The sequence below is a fragment of the Silene latifolia genome, chromosome Y (assembly GCF_048544455.1).
Source record: "Silene latifolia isolate original U9 population chromosome Y, ASM4854445v1, whole genome shotgun sequence".
Taxonomy (NCBI): domain Eukaryota; kingdom Viridiplantae; phylum Streptophyta; class Magnoliopsida; order Caryophyllales; family Caryophyllaceae; genus Silene; species Silene latifolia.
Window position 1 is genome coordinate 365,167,668 of NC_133538.1, and position 22,506 is coordinate 365,190,173.

Consider the following 22,506-nt stretch of genomic DNA (forward strand, 5'->3'; position numbering starts at 1 on the left):
CTCAGCCAGGGACGCGCCCCGAAGATCACAAACAGTTACACAATCAATCAACAATATACTATCAACAACACCAAAACCAATCCAACATTATAATTATTCAACAATCACCAACAACTTATGTAGCCAATACTGAGTAGGGAAACCCTACCTGGAAAGCAACCACCAACAGACGATCAAGAAGCTAAGTCAGAATCTCTCCTCAATGAATCCTCCTCCTATACATACATACATATAATCACAACCATATTCACATAAATCACCCAAAACCCCCTAATCACCCAATTAGGGTTTAACCAACTTTAAAAAAACATTATAAAACTTATATAAAAAGCTTACCCTCGACACAGGGATCACAATGGCGAAAAGGACAATGCAATCCGACACTCCTAGGCTTGAGATTTGTTAATAATGCGATGACAATCAAGCTACGTAACTCCTCTTCTACACAATTAGGTTTTAGAATAGTTAAAAGAGATTAAGAAAAGTGACGGACATCCTTTTATACTAATCCCGCATCATTAACAAAACCCGTCAAACTCAGCCCGTAAAACTCACTTACTCGATCGAGTAAGTCACTTACTCGATCGAGTGATCCTTACTCAATCGAGTACCAACTTACTCGATTGAGTACCCTACAGGCAGTCTACTGTTTTGCGTCAAAAATTACTTACTCGACAAAGTAAGCCCCACTCAATAGAGTACCCTAAGACACATAAAACCGTAATATTATAAAGGTGATGATACTTCTTGTAAGATAAACATATATATGCACAATGCTTGAATGCGTGATGTAGGTAGGTATGTATGTGTGTGAAAATTGATTCGACCGAATTAGTTGTCCTATCTTGAAATTACATATTTTGAAATTTACCGTAACAATTCATAATGAATAATTTTAATAATATTCATAATCATTACTAATAAATATGAGGCTAGCCATGGTGTATTTTCAAGTATTTTGTATCATATAAAAAACTATAACTTATCTAAAATTTTAGAATATAAAGTGCATACATTCACAATTAATCCATACTATAGCAATTTTATTCCATGTAAGATAGAAGTTGGATTGAAGTTGTTGTGGCCCAATAGGCACATGATAAGACTTATCTAAAATTAAAGTAATGATTCTACTTAATCTATTCTCTTTCCTAAAATTCTTCTTCACCCAATCGTGGAGAAAAATAAGGAAGGAGTGATTGTAATTAAGACAATTAAGAAAATTCTAATAAATTAATCAAATAATTAGGATTAACCTATGCGTAAACCATTATTATCATGCCGATTGAACACATTTTAGGAAAACCATATTTATTATTATTATGTTCACTTTACATTAGATTATTAGTAGAGTAAGAAAATGCTTATATATGGAGAGTCGTAACACTTTTGTGATTATAGTAATACACTCTTTTCTAATAGAATAAGATTTTATCTAATCGCATCTTATCTTTTTTTTTTTTGGTGCGCTTCTTATCTTTCTTTTTAAGAGAGATAAATTTTAAAATCTCGATTTTTAAATATATGTAGTTTATAAAACTTAAACTCTCTAATAATCTACATAGTATAAAAGCTAGGTTTTTTAAAGACTTCTTATTGGTTGATGGATTTTTATATGTGGGTCCCCCCATGTTTATTCTACGTATTTAATTACCCTCTCTCCTCAACCCAATTCTTATTTTTATTTCATATTCCTATTTTAATTACCTATGTTAAAACATAAGTTAAAATGTCAAAATTTACATAAAATGTTGCAATTTACATACCTTCAACGGGTCTAATATGTCAAATACCTTTAATATAATTCTAATAAAATACGGTTGTATATTATCTGATATTCATCTAATATTTATCAAATATTCGAATCTCCAAATATGCCTATTTATATTGTTACGGTATTGAACACTTAATCACGCTCAATTATATGCTCATGTATCTAATGATAGCGCCTGTTATAATCCGTACATTTTTTGTACGGGTATAAAACTAGTTAAATTTTATTCTTGTGATTGTCTATTTAGTTACTTATATTTTATTTTGAGCAGTTGAAAACAATAATATTCGTCAATCAGATAATATCATTCATCCTTAAATCCTTAAATAGAGTATAAGGCAATAACCAATTAACCATAGGCCTGAAATTGGTATTGGTGTCATATTGAAATTAAATTATTCAAACTTCTCCTAAACAATTTTTAAGCCTAATAAAGAGAAACAAATGTAAACTTGTTCTTTATATATACACCTTACAATAGTAACGTACTATCGTATTGTACGTAGTAGTGTAGGTTGACAATTATGTCTAGGTAGAGATTAAACTCACGTATTAATTACATCGTTCCGGACACATATCCGCCCACACCCTGGTTGAAACTCTAGCGGCACAGAATGTATCATACGATGTGCGGCTATATATATTACCCGCTCGCTTAACAAAAGAGAAGGCGACAACTTTAGTTATGTAATTCACGGCAAAAATTATCGAGGAGGTTATTTAGCTGCTTATATAGACGCAAATAAATTTATAGACATTTACCTTTGATTGGTTGAACATATGATTCAACAACTTTCTTATACGTACACCTACAATTTTGAATCAAATTAGACTGTTACGGAGTAGTATGTTTGGCAAACGACATATTATTGGCTAGAAACAGTATGATCATAATTTATAATAAGCAAACACATTCAATATCACAAATACATGAACATGAGAATGAAAAAAGAGCTAAAGAGAGAAATAACATGCAAATAACAGGAATTTATATTGTTTATTTTCCATGTAGAATGTAACTTTTTATAGATAAAGGCTAAGTAATTGTTTGAAATCATGTAAAACTCTATTTATTATCATTAATTAATAATACGATCATGATAACGAATGCCCCGGGGTAGTGGATAATATCCATTCTAACATTATTGCATTACTCAATACAGACAAATATTATTAAGTTCTTATTATGATTTCAGCATTTTTATGATTGTTATTCCTTATTGCCCAGTCAACCATGTTGGTTGTTGTACTGCCAAAATACACCACCACCCTCTAAGCCACCATCCCAACCATCACCGTCTTGATTGCCTCTTTCCGGCGAGAACTAACGAATACCCCCTCTCTGCAACGATACTCATCCCCGAACACCCTAAACCCCTTGCAAACCTCAAGCCCTACACCACAATTCACCGATGAAAAACAGTCATCACAACCACCATATAAACCACCCATTAAATCAAACCGCCTCTTTTCATACCTGAAAATTTTCCCAAGAAAGGGTTTAGGGTTCGATTTTACGGCAATCGAACCCTAAATTCTTTTCCGCGTGACTCCGTCGGCTTCGTCGCCGGATCCCGAACCAATAGACACCTAGGAAGGGAATGGGTTTAAAAAGGGTTATGGTGGTGGTTAGGAAGGGAAAGTCGTATTGGAATATGGTGGATCGCGGACGATCGAAATCCAGGGGTAATTCAAGATGATGATTTTATAGTGCATTGGAATATTTTGCTAGTGTTTTACATGCGTAGAAGAAAGAATCTGATAAACCATTGTCAAAGTTGGGAAGAAGAAGTGACGTACAGAGACAAAATTTGTTGAGAAAATTTAGGGAAAAAAGGAATTAAGGAGAGCATATAATTTGTTAGGGAATAATTTATTATTTAATATTAATTAATGTGGAGGAGATATGCATGAGCCCATGTAATAGCAGCTAAACAAACGCCCCTAGAGCGTTTTATATCATTTGCCTTTTTTCTAATTATACCGATTACTTTTTCTTTAAAAGATTTTTCTTCTTTTATCTTTATTTTATTTAGTGTTTTAGAATAGTTGGAGACTCTCACGTCGCTCAAAAAAAAGCTTCCTTTAATAATATAGATAGATAGATAGATAGATACTAGATTTAATGCCCGTGCGATGCACGGGCCTAAAATAATGTCTTTCCGTACAATGTTTTTGTACGGACTTACAATAGGACAAACAAAAAACACTTAAAGTTTTTTTCGAGCGATTACAGAGAGTCCAATTTTTACAAACTACCTAAAATATTTTTTAATGTTCATACTTTAGAGATATAATAATCAATATTTATAAGATAATATTTAATAACATCATGCTCATAAACCCAACAGTATAGAAAGTGTCGTGCTAATAAAATTCTACTTTATATTATCTTTTACATAGCTAAAATTTTACTCCGTATTATCTTTTACGTATCTAAATTGATTAGAAATAGAACTACCAAAGAATTAGTATATCTAAATCCTATTACGGATGAATGTTGCTCATTACTTTCATTACCTCCATCCCCACAAATTAACTTTTGTGAATGTGTCTTAACTTGTAGTAAAACTTGTTTAATACTGAGCAGATATGAATTTAAATTAAAGCAAATGTAAATTATTAACTGCGACGGAGGGAGTATATCATTAACTTAGTCTTCAAATTTAGCACCAAATGTAGCTTGAATGTCATAACAGAATTACCATAATGGTGGTTATAATTAGTTGTTCAACACGTCTTGCTCTTTTAATACTCCCAATTAGCAAAGATAGTATTTTATGGATATATGATGACATGGTAAAATAAAGCATTTTATTGTTCTGTGAAGGCTATAGATCTGTTCATGGTCATACAGCTTAAGGATTCGTTGACTTTGATATAAAGCTCTCAAATTCATTGAAATTTTGGACACTAAACCGGCAACAATAATATCCAATTTGATTTTCTTGTAATATAAGACTCTCAAATTTATTACACGGCCCTGGTGATACTAACAATTTTAATCCACATTATGACTTGGAATAAATGACATAAATTGGATTTGTACGTAAAAATGAAAAAAAGGGAACTATAAATCTTAAATATAATAGTTATGATCAAACCAAATTATAAATCTATATATTTCGAAAGAGTAAATTAAACAAAAAACTTTGAAAATTCTACTTCAACGAAAGTGTATTGGGTACGGTTGTATCTCTCAGAATTATCTCTAATATAATTATTGTCCATTTTAGAAACTAAATAAATGAACCAAATAAAAAAGTTCAATCGAAAAACCTTAATACCAATTTATGTTATCTAACTAAACCGACGCGCAAAATAAGTTTATTAAACTTGGGAGAACAATATAATTATATATGTCTATGTCGCACACACATTTAATTACAAATCTCACGCCCTGAATTCTTTCTATTAGATTGGTTTGACTACAAATATCATGCAAAAATCAAGCATCTTGTCGTAGGCTCATAGCCTTGATGTATATTTCCTGCAAGATGAGTGCTTTTAGGCCAGATGAGTGCTTTTTTGTTTCACGAGTTCTTGTTTAAGATAGAGAAATCCGTCTTAAATTTTAAAACTGATCAAATGCATACCAAATCATATGGCAAGTGGCTTAAGATAATACCAAAAGTTTTGTCTCTATTAGCACATGTGATAATATTTGACCCGCTTTAAGATTTAAGACATAGTCCGACTTAAGCAAGCCTTACTGGTTGAAAGTCCAAGAATTCAACGTATAGGTATAGTATAGGAAAAATCTAATTTTTTGTGATAAACAATATACCTTAACGATGACATATGCATATTTCTAATTTGCCGAGATGATAATAACTTTCAACAATCTGCACAAATGAAAAATAATAATTAAAAACTCATTATTTTGTACATGATACATGTATCAACGAAGGCATCATCAAAAGTTAAGCATAACACTTAATCATCCAATACAAGCTTAATAGAGAAAAACTAATATCATGAAACTAATAAAAGCAAAAGAAGACAACAAATAGTCGAAAACTACAATTGCATGAAGCCTGAAAGTCCTTTATATAAGGAGTTAAACTTAGGTCTTTGCAAGTCTTTAGAACTCTCATCACTAAAGAATCCTATTCAATTTTCAAATTAAAAGGAAAAGTCACGGTGATTATTTCTAATGGAAGTACTTTGCAATGACTACGCTCTTCTTTGGCGTACAGGTTTCTATCACCGTACGTTTAATTTTGTTTACAGGTATTCCTTTTTTTTTCATTTACATTTAATTAGTATTATTTATTAATCTTAGATGTTTTAGCAAAGTTGGAGACTCTATAAACGCTCGAAAAAAGCTTTCTTTATTAATATAGATAGATAGATAGATAGATACTAGATTTAATGCCCGTGCGATGTACGGGCCTAGAAATAATATCGTTTCGTTTAATTTTTCTTATATCTGACAATAGATACTATCATGGAAGAAAATGAGTGTGGCGATTTTTTTAAATTATTATTTAAACTAAAAGAATTAAACACTGTCTTTTCCACTCAAAAGAGTTGAACTAAACTGAATTTAATTGAGTCAAACTATGCTTAAATGAATGGAGCTAAACTAAAAGAACTGAACTAAAGTCAGACCTTGTTTTTTTCGGCTGAAAATAGTTGAACTGAACACTGAATGGAGCTGAAATGAACTGAAGTGTTGAGCTGAAATGAACTGAAGTAAGACCCTGTTTTTTTGGCTGAAAGAGTTGAACTGGACTGCATTAAGATTTAAATTGTGAAGAGATGAGTTGTACTAAACAAAATGAAGCTAAACTAAAGTGGATGAAGCTGAACTGATTAGAATAAAGCAGAAATAACTGAAAATAAATAAGCTGAAATTAAGAAAAAAAAACAAAGTTTTAATGTACTTGGTCAAAACGAAATCTATTTTTAGATTTTGATTTGCATGCCGGAAATGTTCCCACGTTTCAAAGGTTTAAGCCTCTAAGAATTACTCTTTTCCTCTATTGTTCAGTAACCTATCTTTAAATTATTATTAAAATACAACCAAATCCTTTATATAATTTATTTTCATATCATATATACTCCGTGATATAGACGTTAAAACATTCTAATTTCCAAACAATATGAAATCAACTAGTTTTATACCCGTGCATTTTGCACGGGTCGTAATAACAGGCGATATCATTAGATACATGAACTTATAATTGAGCGTCATCAAGTGTTCAATATCGTGACAATATAAATAGTCCATATTTGGAGATTCGAATCTACAACCCTTATAAAGGTAAGAAGTTTGGGAAAATGTTGCTTATGAACAGTAGGCCAGTAACTTCCGTGCCTCACGCGTGATGAACAACAATCTCAACTTTACCTCCCTCTCTCCTCATTTCTTACTTATTCTTTGTTCTTCTTCCTGCTACCCTAATCTTTCACTCTCCTTCTCTTTCTTGCTCACCTCTTCCTCTTTCATTCTCCTTCCCTTTCGGTCTCGCCTCTTGCTTCACTCTCTCCCCGTACCTTAATTAATTTTTACAATACGATTAATCGTTTCATTTGCACACCGGTTTAACAGAGGTTAGTGGTTAATTTTGTTGGTATATTATTTCGTGTGTGGTTAGAAATTAATTGGGGTTGTGTCTTGTGATTCGATTTAGTGGTCTGGTTATTGTTCTGTTTTTCATTTGGGTGAATTGTTATGTATTGCGTTTTTTATAGCTGATTGATTTCATTTGATGATTTTTTCTTTTTGTCTATTTGTTGATTTCGATTGCTTCATTGATACGATTTTCATTGTGTTAATTGTTCATGTATTAGGTTTTTTAGAGCTGATTGATTGATTGCTTGATCTACGTGTTATGAGGGTCGTCTCAATTTCGTTTCTTCTATGTCTCCTTTATGAAGTTGGGTTTCTAAAGTTCTGTATAATTTCATTTGATCTATGTACCATCTGTGAATTATTTGTTTATAGACCCTCCTCTGTCATTGTTAGTTGGATTTAATTTATTTGATTTAGGATTTCAATTTTAAGGTGAAGGGCTACGCCCAGTTGATGATTGTTCAGTCTTGATGTTATTTTATTTCCACTATCGCATCTCTGAAAAACTATGAGATGAAGGGTTTCATAAGACATTCATTTTAGTAAAAAAAGAATTATCTAATTTATAAAGCGAGTACTTACTTGATCAAACATTCATACTTGTTAGATTTTGACATGAAATATTCGATTCATTCTTAGGAAAGATTTAATAATACTGATTGTGAGGATAATGATATGAAATAGGTAGAATGCTTTTAACTTCATTCATCGTGTTTGGCTAATTTGATGAATTATGATTATCCAGGTATCCGTTCTTACATATTATACACCCTAAAATCATTTTCTATAAACTTCATTGCAGGTTATGAACCTCAGGAGGGCGAGTTTGATTAGGGTTCATTATGTTACTTGCCAACTCAAATAACCATCCAAATCCAAGCAGCAGTTAGTTCTGTATGAGAGTTGCCCAATAAGTGATCTGTTTTGTCAGAAGTATGGGTAAGTATCCTCTCCAACCCTTTAATTATTTCAATTAGTGATCTGCTTCGTTGTTGCAGATTGACGCTTAATTATCAGAAGTCGTTGCATTCTTGTAATTAATTAAGTACTATCAGACAACTCAAAAGGTCAAGTTGCATATTGTATTTGGTGTTTCTTGTATGGTAAGTTGTTTATCACTTTACAATGGTATATTATCTTTGCATTTGTCGAGTTACTCTGAATATTAATAACGATCTTTCCTTCAGGAAAGCAGTACTCAATAGTGATCTAAAGTCTAAACAGCTGTAAGGTGTTGTTTGTGCTATTTAGTGCTCTCACTTATGTTCATGAAACTGTTTTTGTTAATAGATTTATGGCACTTTTCCTTGGGTAAAGTAAACTTCACTTTCTGATATTCGCAAGTGGTCTTCTGTCCAAACTAGAAATAATATTGATGATAACTTCGTTAGTCACCATACTGTTTTTGTTACTTTCAAATCAGTGAGAAGCAAATCAAAATTTGCGGAAAATTCTAAGATCCAAAAACTTTTAAAATGCAACTAGCCCGTCGCCTTCAATGCACAGTCATCTCAATGACTCGCTCCGGTTCAGTTCCAATGATCTCCAGTTCTTTCATCTTTCTCATTTTGTTATTTATTTTATTCTTCACTTGATTTTTACGATTGTTACCAACTAATCCGGCCTATTTGTTTGATTCAGATAGAGTTCAGGCGTCCTCCGAATTCAATTGCTTCTTATATTTGGATACCAGTGGCAAACGACGATGGAAACAAGGCCCTTCGATGGTGGAAGCAGTCATAAACAGACGGTGATGATCTGAGTAAGTATTTCTTTCTCTTTTTATTTTCTATTGCTTTACGGTTGACATATTTGTTTGTTGAACAATAGATTAAAGCCAACGAACAATGACAAAGGATAATTTCATTTGATCTATGTATCATCTGTGAATTATTTGTTTATAGACCCTCATTTGTCATTGTTCGTTGGCTTTAATTTATTTGATTTAGGATTTTAATTTTAAGGTGAAGGGCTACACCCAATTGATGATTGTTCAGTTTTGATGTTATTTTTGATCGTTTTTGAAATATGTGATGAAGTTGGAGATAGCGACTGATAACATAGAGGGTCGGGAATCTATTTATTCTTAATCGTGAGAGTGTATAATTTTTTGCTCCCTTGCTTACTTCTTAATATTTACGTTAAACTTTCACTTGTGTATGTTTTTTTGGTTGATTTATTGAGCTTTGTGCCTTATGACTTATTGTTGTCTTGTAATAGGCTGAGGAATACACAACTGCATTAGGAGCATAACTCAATTCCATTCAGCATCAAGCTCGAGTTTCTACTCTTATATCTGAAAAGCAAGAATCGGAATTGAAGCTTGCAGAAGTAATGAAAAGTTCTTCAGGTACTTTCAATGAGTTTGGGTTCTTAGTTTTCACAAAATGCATAATGGTATAGCGCTAATGGCCTTGGTATCTTCAGTATAGTTTCAACAAAATGTACTGCAATGGGGACCCTCAACCCATGGTATAATGCTAGTACCCCGTTCTTAGCCATAACAATTCTTGTGGGTTTGACTGATAGGGTGCAGCTTTTCCCTATGGCTGGTATCGCTGGTGGCTCACCCAGAATGTGGGTCGGGCTGTCAGGCCCCATGATATTTAACCCAGATATGTATTAGGGTCCGGTTTTGTCTTCTCCTGCCGTTCTTCTTCCTTTTCCTTCTGCACAATTTCAGTACCCAGTTTTCTCCTTCGGTACCAGCTTACCCTTGGCGTCATCTTCTCTCCCAAGTGGATCAACTGCATTTATGGATCTTTCTTCTGGTGGACGACTTTGTATCCCTACAGTTGATTCTCAGTTAGTAGGAAGACAGGGCTTAGATCTCAATGCAGGTCCAGATGTAGAAGGTAGAGATGAGACGTTGCGCTGTCTTTCCAAACCCATGTCTAATATGGGCCCACTTGCTCTACAAAATAAGCAAACAAGTTTATATTCTATGGAAGGCGGTGTTTTGAAGAGGAAAGAACCTGATGGTGTCTCGGACTCAAAGAGGCTTAGCTTTAAGCAACATTCATGGTAAGGAAAATATCTGTATGGGGTGTATAGTGTGTGGAGTCATCATGGAAGCTGAGGTAAAATAACTGAGTTTAAATGTTAAATTTGCAGTTTTCCTTATTCTTGCTCACACAGTCACACATCGATTTTTAGGGTGGTCAAATAAGTTAGAATAACCTATTAACTCTACGCCTAAGCTTTTAGATGCAAGACATTCAAGTTGAGTAATTCTTGGCATACATATGCTCATCCTCATTTTAATATGAGTGTAAAATAAATTTGATGCTTCGTAAATACGCATGTTTTTCTACTCTTTGTCAGCGTAGTACTAGTACATTTTAACCAAAGAGTACATACTCTTTGTTTAGTGGTTTTGCTAACCAGTTGTTTATGCTCTTTCAGTCTACCAGGAATGAGCAGAAGCTCTTGTTACCCGGTCAATTGTTAGGGTTTGTGCCGATGCAGATAAATGGGCAGTGAGTTGGTGACCCATTTCCTCTATGTAGATATTTTTACCCTCATAAAGTAGGTGGTTGATTTCACAGGCACTCAAATGTATACTAGTGGATTGGCCGACCTCTCATAGGCCATTAAAATTTGTACTCGGTCTTTTCCCATTCAATCATCCAGAAATGGTAAAATTGTCATGTATCTACTATCTACTGACATGTGCAAGGCTGTCTGTTTGAGAGGCATGTTCTGAAGGTAAATGCTCGGCTGTATAATTTTGTTATGTAATAGCTATAGCATGGTACAATCTTGTTCTAGAAGGCAGTTATCAGTTATGTTATTCTAATGGCTATGGTATCGAATACCGAGTAACATTGATCAATATAGTTCTTCAGGTACCAGCACTTGTTTAAAGATAAATATTTCAAGTAAGAAAGGTCGAAAGCTAAAATGACCTTGATCGTGTAAATTAATTAAAATTTTGTATCGACGTGGTTTGTATACATTCTATTCTGTCACATGACCTATTGGGGAAAATTCTGGCCTATCTTCATGTTGCCAGTATATTTAAGTATATTTAAAGCTGGTTGTGTTTGTGAGAGATAGAATGAAATAGCGATTTTAAAGCGCTTCTTATGGAACTTCTCTTTCATTACCTCACCACAAAAGCCCTGGTATTTCATGTTTACGCACACTGATGAATTTTTCGGGTATTCTTATCATCGTACCCTTAAAAAGTGGTATAGCATTGACCTCCTTATTTTGTGAACTCAAATTGGTTCATCGCTTCCCCATTTGGCTTGGTTTGCTTCATGAATAATGATAGTAGAAATGAGTTTCATGTTTCTAACCCCATCTCCCGATGCACTATGCAATTTATTCCTCCTAGAGAAAATAAGTTGTGGTACGAGTAGCATTTTCAAGTGTTCCTTTTGTATGGATCAAGTATGAGTTAATCATTATATACCCATTTATTGCTCGTTGTGGTTGAGAAATTGTGGTTACATAGTGATTCTAACGGATAATGTTGATTCATCATTTTTGGGATAATAGCGATCAAGTATGATTCACCATTTTTGGGATAATAGGGTTATAAAACGTAGTTTATTGGGTTAAACGGGTTGAGTTGAGACAAATGACCCGTTTAATATTGACACGAACACGACACGACCTGGTCTATTTGTCAGGTCTACTTGAAATAAAAAAAATGATAGAAGCAACTTAATGCTATACAAATTGAAAATTACTTATTCTATTATTTTTGACAACATTAGAAAGTTGGAGAAAGGAAAAAAGGCAAAACGGAGAAGAAAGAATGGAGGGTGCGGAGGAGGTGAAGGATGGCCATGGATGAAAAGCAGGGTAAGGGGGTGAAGGGAGAACAAGGGCAAAGAGGTAAGGGAGGTGGAGAATGGGAAGAGACGACGACAAAGGAGAAGGGGAGAAGGGAGAAGGGAGAGAGGAGGAGCTAGCGACAATGGCGAAGGGAAAACGTGGCGACGAGGAAAATTGTAAAAAGGAGGCGGACACGAGAAGAAAGGGAAGGGAAAAGAGGGGAGACGGGGAGGAAAACATGTTGATTGGTATTAGAAAGAGGGGGGTAAGGAAAATGGGAAGGGAGAGCGGAGGATGAATCAGAATTAATGAGGAGCATGAGAAGAGCCTATAAGTGGCAACGAAAAAGAAATGAAGGAGAATGAGAAAAAGATTGGGTGATGTGGCAGTGGAGCAGGGAAGGGAAATGGAGTATAAAAAGAAAAGGGAGAATAAGAAAGAAAAAGAGGAACGAAGAGGAGGAAGATGAGTGTAATGACAAGATAAAAAAGAGTCCGCACGAAAGGGAATTGGACAAGGGAATATGAGCTGTGTACGAGTTGAGGAGGATGAGGTAACTCTTGGGAGGAAGGGGATAAGGAAATAGGGGGCGGTTTTGGTAAGATTTTACCGACTAAAGATTTGTGAGTCAATGCGGGTATTCCAATTAAAATATGATATTAAAGACTTAAGTAGATCGGTAGTAAGAACATAGTGAGAATGAAAATAAACAACTAGTACGAAAGAGAAACAAATGAAAAGAAAGACAGACAAACGACACAAGCAAAATGGTGACGCGGGAAACCCAAAATGTGGGAAAAACCGCGGGGGGGATGGTATCCCACCAATGATCCACTAGTAGTAGTAGTAGTATTCAAGGGTGAACCTAGCTGGAACGATCAGGAGATACAACAGTGATCTCCAAATGACTAAGTACAAATGATACGAACGATGTATAAATTTATAGGTGTGTTAATGATATTAATTGTTGCAGGTGGTGAATGATATTTCTTCGAGTGGAGTCAATGATGAATGCCCTTGAATCTTATGTTCGTTGCTATTTTATAGCCCTCCTTTGAATTGTCGCACATGCTCCCTACATATGCTCAACCATACGCTCCACTTCTTATGAAATAGGAAGTGGTTGCTGACTTTGTCAAAGCTTTTGCTGATCACTGCAATGTTCCTGCTGACCACTTCAACGTTCCCGCTGGCTGCTTGCTACTTAATTCAAACGTGGCTTTTGTATCACTTGAATGTCTAGGTTCGTCCCCCCTTGTTCTTCCTTACGTCTAGCAGCCTGCTGCCTTGTTATTGATCTGTGTGCCTTTATTTTATCCAATTAAGAGTTGCCACGTCATGATGAGAATGAGAGGGTATTTTTACCCATACAATTACCCCCAAGCAACTGCCAGGTTCTATTCTTGCTCGATGGATGCTGGGAGTTGCTTCCCTCCTGGACGCCGCGTGTAGTGGCGATGTCATAGCGTGACATCAGCCCACTTGCATTCTTATCCACTGAGCCTGATCGTTAGAGGTCTAATCAGTCACTTCCTCTCAATAACTCCCCACCTCCCCTTTCCCTCGATCCCCCCCCCCCCAACCTAACTCCCTCCTTTAACTCCCTTCTCTTAACTCCTTCTCTTAACTTCCTCTCTTAACTCCCTTCGGTTATAAATACACCCCTCCCCCTCCCCCTCCCCCTCCTACTTCCTTTATTCCCGTCCTTATTAACCCCTTTCCCTAAAACCCTATACTCTCCCTCCCTTCTTATAAAATCTACCTATCCACCAGGTAAACTCCTTACTTTCTTCCCTCTCTCTTAATTTTTTCACCTCTAAACTTCGTAATCATGGTCGAAAAGGCTATCCGCTGCACCGCTCCTCCTGCTTCTCCTAGTGGGGGTCCATCTGCTGCTGCTCTCTCTCTCCCTTCTAATCCTCTGGGATCCTCGCAGATTACTATCTGTACGATTCCAGCTTTGTTGATACCCCCCTCGAGGAGGTGAGAGAGAGGTTTGGCCTTGGGCAGGAGGTCGAGATTCACATTCCTCAGCCTAGGGAGGCACCGGATGCCCATAATCCCGGTTGGTTATGCCTGTACGAGTAACCTTTTACCCAGGGTTTGTATTTTCCATTCCCTCTTTTGGTGCAAAGGATCTTGCGTCACTACAGGTTGGCGATCTGCCAGCTTGCGCCTCATGCATGGAGCATTCTGGTTTCGCTCTGCATCCTTGCTGAGGATCACGCTCTGGGGATTGCTCTGGGTGACCTCGCCCTGCTCTATACTTTCAGGCCCTTTTTTGTTGGGCTTATCACCTTGAGGTCCTGTGACACCAGCAACCCTGGCGTGATCCTTCCTCCCAAATTGAGGAATGAAGGCTGGAATACGAACTTCATCTTCGTTAAGATTGACTCTCTTACCCCTACCCCTGAGTACTTATTTGACAAGTGGGGGGCCTCTAAAGGTAATTTTAATTTCTGGGTGTCTGTCGTTTTTCTTTTATCTTAATGTTCTTACTGGTGTACTGCTGTAGGTTTGAAGCAGCCAGTTCCCTCAAGAGATCACAACGTGATTAGCCGTTTATTTGCTCTTCCTGTTGCAACTCGTTCTTACCCTGGTGTACTTTCTTCCCCTGTTGGTGCATCTACCTCCGAACCTCTTGACATTAGTGAAGGAGAGAAAGAAGAGGAAGAAGAGAGAGAAGAAGAGGAGGAAGAAGAAGAAGAGGAAGTTGGTACCTCCACCATTTAGCAAGAACCCCCAGCTGCCGAATTCCAGATGTCGTCTGGTAAGGCTTTGTTTTTTATAGGTTTTCGTTTTTGCTATATGGACATTTGCGTTTATGTTCTAACTGTGTTCCTGTACTAGAGAATATTCTTGTTTCCTCTCACTCCCTGCTGGATATAAAGAGGAAGCAAGTTGCTTCTGCCTCCTCGGTCCTTCTCCTAAGAAGAATCCATCGCTCCTTGCTGAAAGGGAGCATGTTAACACGCTTGACCTTATTGAGATTGCTCCTCTGGCTGCAGTGGCTCCTAAGCCTCCTCTGTCCAATACCTCCACCGTAATCCGCCTTCCCAAGGGGTATGGCTCTAGTGGGGTGCCCCTCTGGCCTCAAATGGAACAACTCCTGCACCCTGCTGCTTTCCATTCCCTTGGAAATACCCCTCTTCCTACAGTACTAGATGAAGCTCCTAGATGCGCCCTGCAGGTACTTTTTTAATTCCCTTTGTGCTTCATTGGTCTATTTTGTTCGTGCTGCTGATTGTTCTTCTTGCAGGTCTTGTAGGACGGCCTGTTCCTGCGCAGGGAGGTCACCAGCTTGATGAGGGAGGTGAACAACCTCAACGTCAACATGGGGAAGGTGGAGGCAGATCTGGCGCTGACTAGGAGGGAGAAGGTGGCGAGCTAAAAGAAGCTGGCTGAGGAGAGGGCGGGTGCCCAGAAGCAGCTGGATGCTGAGAGGAGGGCAGCAGAGAGGCGTATGGAAGAGGCTCACAAGGAGGTGGAGATGTTGAAGCATCTGCTCTTAGACTCTACATTGGTTTCCGCCTAGGAAACAAAGATCAAATGCATCAAGGAGTTTGAGGCGGATGAACACTACTACTAGGACCTTGCTGAGGAGGAACAGATGTTTAGTGCTGCATATCCAATCAACGGACTTCAGCCTCATCAACGACTTGTTGGGTGGTGATGAAGGAGAGACCAGTGCTAAGACTGAACAACCAGCTGTCGCATCGGTCGGGGAGGTCATGGAGGATGTCCTTATTGCCCAGGGAGGGGAAGGTTTATCTGGGGGAGAGGATATTATGGGGCCCAACACCCCTGTAGATGTTCCTGCTGCCGCCCCGGATTCTGCTGCTGCTGCCTAGTTTAGGCATTTAAATTTAAATTATTATTTTTTATCTTGATGTTTTGTTGGGCACCCTGTATGGTGGCCCATTATAATCCAACTCTTGGTGCCTGGTAGTTTTGGGCACCTTTTAGTACTCTTTTGTTTTTGCTTCGTAGGAGGGGCAAAAATACTTACTTTTCAAGTTCCCCATGCCGAGGGGTGTTTATGAAAATTCCGTTTTGTTCCTTCTATTGTTTTGCTAGCAATTTTTTTGTTCTTTATGTTTGTGTGCCGGCTTCATACTTGTTGAGGTGTCTATGGTGGTTTAGGGAGCTTTATGTCCATCAGGATGCTTGAATCCCTCTGTTTCGACCACGCACACATTGGGTACATCCTGCAGGAGGAACAATTTGCTAGTTCATGTTCATCAGTTAGCCTACTAGGACATTCCCTTAATATTCAATTTACCATACCCACATTTAATCCAAAAACAATGATAAACCTAAAATGGAAGCAATTTCATAAATCCAAAATAGTTTAGGGAGTACAAAGTGTGTTCCCCCAGAGTTTTACAACAACTTAAAAGAAATAGAATTTCATATTGGCCTTTTGAAATACTAAGTACGCTGCTTCCACATTTTGCTCCTTGTGACACCTGTGAAGTTGACACCAAGGGAAAATAAGAAAAAGGGTTTTGACTCAAAGGATTTGAAAGATACATTGTAAGTTGTCATTTCCTTAGTAGTACCTGCTGAATTCAGGAGACTTAGCATGTGCGTACTGAATGAAAGACCATGCCTGGTGACTTAGTTGTTCCTGCTGTCAAAAGAGATGTTACTGTTAGACCAATGCAGGTGGTACAGTCGGGCGGTACGAAACAAAATGATTAGTTCTTTGCATATATACCTTATGAGAGAGTGAGATGTGGCTCCAACAAGTGGGTTCTGGGGTTGTTCCCCTTCAAGCGATAGCTGCTTAATCAAAGACACTTTTAGCAAGTTAGTTCATGTTCTAAGTTTTCTAGAGTACTGAATGCTAGGATTCAAGGGTCCTGGGATGTACCTGTTGGAGGTGGAACTTCTGGGTCCTGCACCTGGAACCTCAGACATAATAGTTTTTAAGGTGAATGATGTTCCAGGATCTAGGGACAGCTTCCCCATCCATAGTCTCCAACTTGTATGCCCCATTACCCATGATGTCTTCTATGCGGTAGGGACCTTCCCAGTTGTAGGCGAATTTGCCTACACTCTGATTCTTGGTGTTTGAGAATACCTTCCTGAGTACCAGGTCCCCTCTCTGCTGCGTTCTTAGCCTTACGTTTTTGTTGTAACTCCTGGCAGCTGTCTGCTTGTAGGCTGCCATCCTGATTTGGGCGCTGGTCCTTGGCTCATCAATGGTATCCAGGCGGCTGGCCATTTCTACCTGGTTCCTCTCTTCGGTGGCATTGGCATATCGATGCGTCGGTACTTGCACCTCAGAGGAAATAACTGCCTCGGCCCCATATACCAGACTGAATGGTGTTTAACCTGTTGCCACTTTGGGGGTAGTTCTATCAGACCACAGCACGAACGGGAGCTCATTTGCCCAGTTGCCTCCTATCTCCTACAGCCTTCTTTTTAGGTTATTCATGACTATATTGTTGCTGGATTCTGCCTGACCGTTGGACTGCGAATTCCTAGGAGTGGACTTAAGCAACTTGATGTTCCACCTGGCGCAGTAGTCTTTCGTTCTGTTGGATATGAATTGTGACCTGTTGTCACATATGATTTCTAAAGGGATGCAATATCTGCTGACTATGTTCCTCTTGATGAAAGATATCACATGCTTCTTCTGGATCTGAGGGAAAGCTTCTGCCTATATCCATTTAGAGAAGTAATCCGTCATTGCCAGCATGTACGCCATGTTTCCAGAAGCGCGGCGTAATGGTCCCACAATGTCCATTCTCCATTTCATAAAAGGCCAAGGCGAGATGATCGGATACATATGTTCTACTGGCTGGTGGCTGACAGGAGCGTGCCTTTGGCATTCTTTGCATTTCTTGACGTAATATATGGCGTCCTTCCTCATGGCAGGCCAGAAGTAACCCTGCCTTAGTGTCTTGTTGGACAGGCTTCTACCCCCTGTGTGATTTTCACAATCAGCACTGTGGATATCACACATTACTGCCTGTGCCTCCTGTATGCTTAAGCACCTCAGATAGGGTCCTGCCTAGGACTTCCTAAATTGGATACCATCAATGAGTACGAATCTGGAGGATTTCATTTTGAAGCTCCTGATGTCTTTCTGGTCAGGTGGTAATACCTCATCACATAGCCAACTAATGTAAGGCTTGCGCCAATCATCAATCTCTTCCTGGGGTGTGGCAGTACACAGTATCCCTGCTTCGTATGTCCACTGGGTGGTTGTAGTCTTACTGGCGTTCTGCTGTTCATTCTGACGTATGGCAGGTTTCATGACATGTATGAATGGTATAGTACCCACTGCCCCTGGAATGAAGGCTGCTCCTAGGGTGGCGAGAGCATCCGCTTCAACATTCTGATCCCTTGGTATCTGCCGGATGTGGAAGGAGGCAAAGCGGAGTTTGAGCTCCTTCGCCACTTCCATGTAGGCTATCATTTTAGGATCCCTGACCGTGTATATGTTATTCACATGGTTTACGATTAGTTTGGAGTCATTGTACACCTCGATGCGGCTGATTTGCAATTCTAAGGCTAATTGGAGTCCTAAGATTAGGGCCTTGTATTCAGCCTCGTTATTCGTTTCTTTGAACTCACACCGTACTGCCTGTATTATCTGTTCCCCCTGAGGTGATTTTAGGACCAGCCCTACCCCTGCTCCCTTCGTATAGGATGCCCCACCAACATGTAACTCCCATACCTGCTCCCCTTTAGCCTCACTTAGGGTCAAGATTTCACTGTCGACTTGTTCTTGAAGGGTGGGACTAAAGTCTGACACAAAGTCAGCTAGGGCTTGGGACTTTATGGCTGTTCGGGGTTCAAATTCCAGGTCGTACCCACTCAGGTGGATAGACCAGTTAACCATTCTCCCTGACACTTCGGGTTTTCTCATTATGGTTTTCAGGGGGTAGTTGGTCACGACTGAAATTGTATGTGACTCAAAATAGGGACGCAATTTATACGAAGCAGTAACAAGTGCTAAAATGAGTTTTTCTAGAGATGTGTACCTGGTCTCTGCAGGTAACAGAGACTTGCTTATATAGTATACTGGTTTCTACATTCCTTCGTGCTCTCGTACCAGTACATCGCTTACAACCACCTCTGTCACTGATAGATACAAGTACAGCGGTTCTCCCTATTCTGGCTTGGAGAGAAGAGGTGGGGTGCTTAGGTACTGCTTGAGCTTCCCAAACGCCTTTTCATGCTCCTGCGTCCACTCAAACTTCTGGCTCTTCCTCAGGATGTCATAGAACAATCGACACCTGTCTGAGGACCTTGATATGAACCGGTTTAGGGCTACTACCCGACGTGTGAGCCTCTGTACGTCCTTTGGCTTCTGAGGAGATTCTAACTGAAGTACTTCTTTGATTTGCTCCGTGCTGGCCTCTATCCCTCTTTGCGTCACCAAGTACCCCAGGAATTTCCCAGAGGAGACTCCAAAGGTGCATTTCAGGGGGTTCAGCTTCATATGGTATTTTCTGAGGATCGAGAAGGTATTCTCTAGGTGGGACATATGTTGTTCTACCTTCTCGGATTTGACTACCATATCGTCAATGTAGACTTCCATTGTTCTCCCTATCTCCTCCTTAAACATTCTATTCACCAGGCGCTGATAGGTGGAACCAGCATTCTTGAGACCAAAGGGCATCACATTGTAGCAGTACAAGCCTCTGTCAGATCTGAAGGCGTTTTCTCCTGATCCTTAGGGTCCATTTTTATCTGGTTGTACCCACTCCAGGCGTCAAGGAAGGTCAGCTCATGCCCTGATGTAGCGTCTACCATGGAATCAATGTGCGGCAGGGGGAACGGGTCTTTTGGGCAAGCTTTGTTAAGATCTGTGAAATCGACACATACTCTTCACTTGTTGTTCTTCTTGGGTACAACCACAACATTTGAGAGCCATTCTGGGTAGTTAACTTCCCTGATCTTGCCTGCTGCCATGAGGTTGTCTACCTCCTGGTTTATCACCTCGTTCCTTTCTGGAGAAAATTTCCGCCTTTTCTGCTGGACTGGAGGAAAGCTGGGGTCTACATTTAACCGGTGTGTAATTATACTTGGATCTATGCCAATCATATCGCTATGGGACCAGGCAAAATAATCCATGTTAGTACGTAGAAATTCAATTATCTGCTCACGGATGTTACCTGCACAATCAGCTCCCACCAGCATTGTTCTTGCTAGAAACTGTGGGTCCAGGTTTACTTCGTCGAGTTCCTCTTGAGGAGGTGCGATATACTCCCTCTGGACGCACATTTTGTAATTGTTATGCTGGACCAGCTGCGGTGGGTTTCAAAGCGTTCTTGTAGCAATCCCGAGCTTCATTTTGATCTCCCCGTATCTCTTGTACCCCCCAGGGTGTAGGAAACTTCAGGCTCTGATGGTACGTTGATGGTACCGCTGTCATTTCATGGATTCAAGGCCTGCCAAGTTTCACGTTATAAGTTGACGGACCATTAATGACCAAGTACCGTACCTATTTGTTCATACCCCCTGCAAAGGTAGGTACCACTATTTCTCCAAGGGACTGTTTGGTTTCTCCGCTGAAACCTACTAAGGGTACTGCCTTCTTCACCAGGTCTTTCTCGCTGAACCCCATGTTCTTCAAGGTTTTCAGAATTATCAGATTCACAGAGCTTCCTGTATCTACCAATATCTTTTTAACAAGGCAATTCCCTATAGAAAGGGTAATGATCAAGGCGTCATGGTGGTGTTCTGCCTCATCAGGTACGTCTGCCTCGTCGAATGAGATTGCTGGTAGATCCTGTCTTCTGACCCTGAGGGATAACTCTGGTTTATCTCCTTTAGTCTCAGTTGTATGGCGCTTTGCTGGTGAATAAGTGAGACCACATATCTCCGACGCCCCTGTGATGACGTTCACTACCTTTGAGTAAGGTGGAGGTGGGGATGGTTGGGCCTGGTCAGCAGTATTGACCTTTCCAGATTTCGCCCCCTTGGGGAGCAGGTGAGCCAAGCATCCAGCACTGTAGAGGTGCTTCACTTCCTTTTGTAGTACTACATAATCTTCTGTATTGTGGCCAATATCGTTGTGGTATTCACACCTTTTGCTGGCATCTCTTCTGTCGTTCTCCCTGGGAATAGGCTTCTTGGGCTACCTGACCCTCTGCCCTAGCTCCCTGATTGCCTTCATTACCCCAGCAAGTCCAGTGGTGAACCCATACTCGCTGAGCTTAGGTGGAGCCTCGGTGCTCTCTATTTCTCCTGAGACTTTGTTCACTGTGTTCTTGTTGTAGGGTTTGGCTCTTTCATTCTTTCTCTCTGTTGTGATTTTTCTGCTAGACGACTCTATTCCATACAGGTCCCTTATATCCTAATCCTCCTCTAGGCGATAAGTAGCCTCTGCAATTTGCTTGACTTCCTTAAAGGTGGCACATGGATGCTTGGTGAGATCCTTGTATAAATCAGAGTCGTGATGCAGTTCCCTTCTGAAGGCGTTGACCGCCGTTGTAGGGTCGCACCTAGGGATAGATATTTTTTCCACATTGAATATGGCAAGATAATCCCTGGTGGACTCCTCGAACTTCTGAACGATCCGGTATAAATCACTGGATAATTTTTCTGGCTTGCGACTGCTTGCGAACTGCTGATTGAAAACATTCACTAACCCTACGAAGCTGGAAATAGACTTGTTGGAAAGGTTAACAAACCACTGGAGTGCAGCTCTTGATAAGGGGGAACCGAATCCTTTCCACATCCATGCCTCCTTTTTAGGCCATGTTGCTGCAACCACTATCATTTTCTGTTTGTACTGGTTGACGTGCTCCAGCGGATCCTCTGTTCCATCATACAACGTCATTGTTGGTGTGGTGAACCCCTTTGGCATGCTGATAAGGGCAATGCTGTCCATGAAAGGGGAATCCGCATAGCACTCCGGGGTAGCTACCTCCATGGGACGTGGTAACCCTGGAACCTTGCTGAGTAAGGACCTGATATTCTGCAACTGTTATTCTACATGGCTTCCTACCCCCATACCCTGGTTGTGGGGTACCGAGTAGATCCCATATGGATTTGGTGTTCCTCCTGGCATGTAAGGAGGTACCATGTAGCTTCCAGGTAATGGTGTTGAGTTCACAATTGGCCTGAACTGACTGTCTGGAGTATGTGGCATATAGGAGCACATCCCGGGATATGTGTTTCCTGCTGACTGTTCCCCTGGATTGCTCCCTGGTACCCTTGGCGTACTGCTGGTTGTTGATATGGGATCTGGAGTTAGTGCTCCTAATCCTACAGGGTTGAGTACCATGGGGTACGTTTGCAGCATCCTTGGTGGTGGTGGGACCCCTGGTGGTTGGATCGTACCCTGGGTGGCCACCGTTCCTGCTGGATACACTTGCTCGGGTGGTGTGGTTACCTC

At 39.5% G+C, this 22,506-nt stretch overlaps 2 protein-coding genes across 2 annotated transcripts; both read right to left on the reverse strand.

The window, feature by feature from the left end:
• Nucleotides 1-17,811: 17,811 nt before the first annotated feature.
• LOC141631777 (uncharacterized) lies at nucleotides 17,812-19,026 on the reverse strand. Its single transcript, XM_074444399.1, has 2 exons — nucleotides 18,189-19,026; nucleotides 17,812-18,077 (listed from the first exon to the last, which is right to left on the reverse strand). Exons 1-2 carry the CDS (start codon nucleotides 19,024-19,026, stop codon nucleotides 17,812-17,814), a joined length of 1,104 nt encoding a protein of 367 aa, XP_074300500.1.
• A 2,436-nt stretch (nucleotides 19,027-21,462) lies between these two features.
• LOC141631778 (uncharacterized) lies at nucleotides 21,463-22,041 on the reverse strand. Its single transcript, XM_074444401.1, has one exon. It carries the CDS (start codon nucleotides 22,039-22,041, stop codon nucleotides 21,463-21,465), a length of 579 nt encoding a protein of 192 aa, XP_074300502.1.
• Nucleotides 22,042-22,506: the final 465 nt, after the last annotated feature.

Excerpts from the sequence above, each read along its gene's own strand:
- LOC141631777 (XM_074444399.1), bottom strand. The coding sequence starts at position 19,026 with ATGAGAAAACCCGAAGTGTCAGGGAGAATGGTTAACTGGTCTATCCAC. Across the intron at positions 18,078-18,188 it reads CAGATTCGTACTCATTGATG|GGGGTAGAAGCCTGTCCAAC; the intron begins GTATCCAATTTA and ends AAAATCACACAG.
- LOC141631778 (XM_074444401.1), bottom strand. The coding sequence starts at position 22,041 with ATGGAGGTAGCTACCCCGGAGTGCTATGCGGATTCCCCTTTCATGGAC.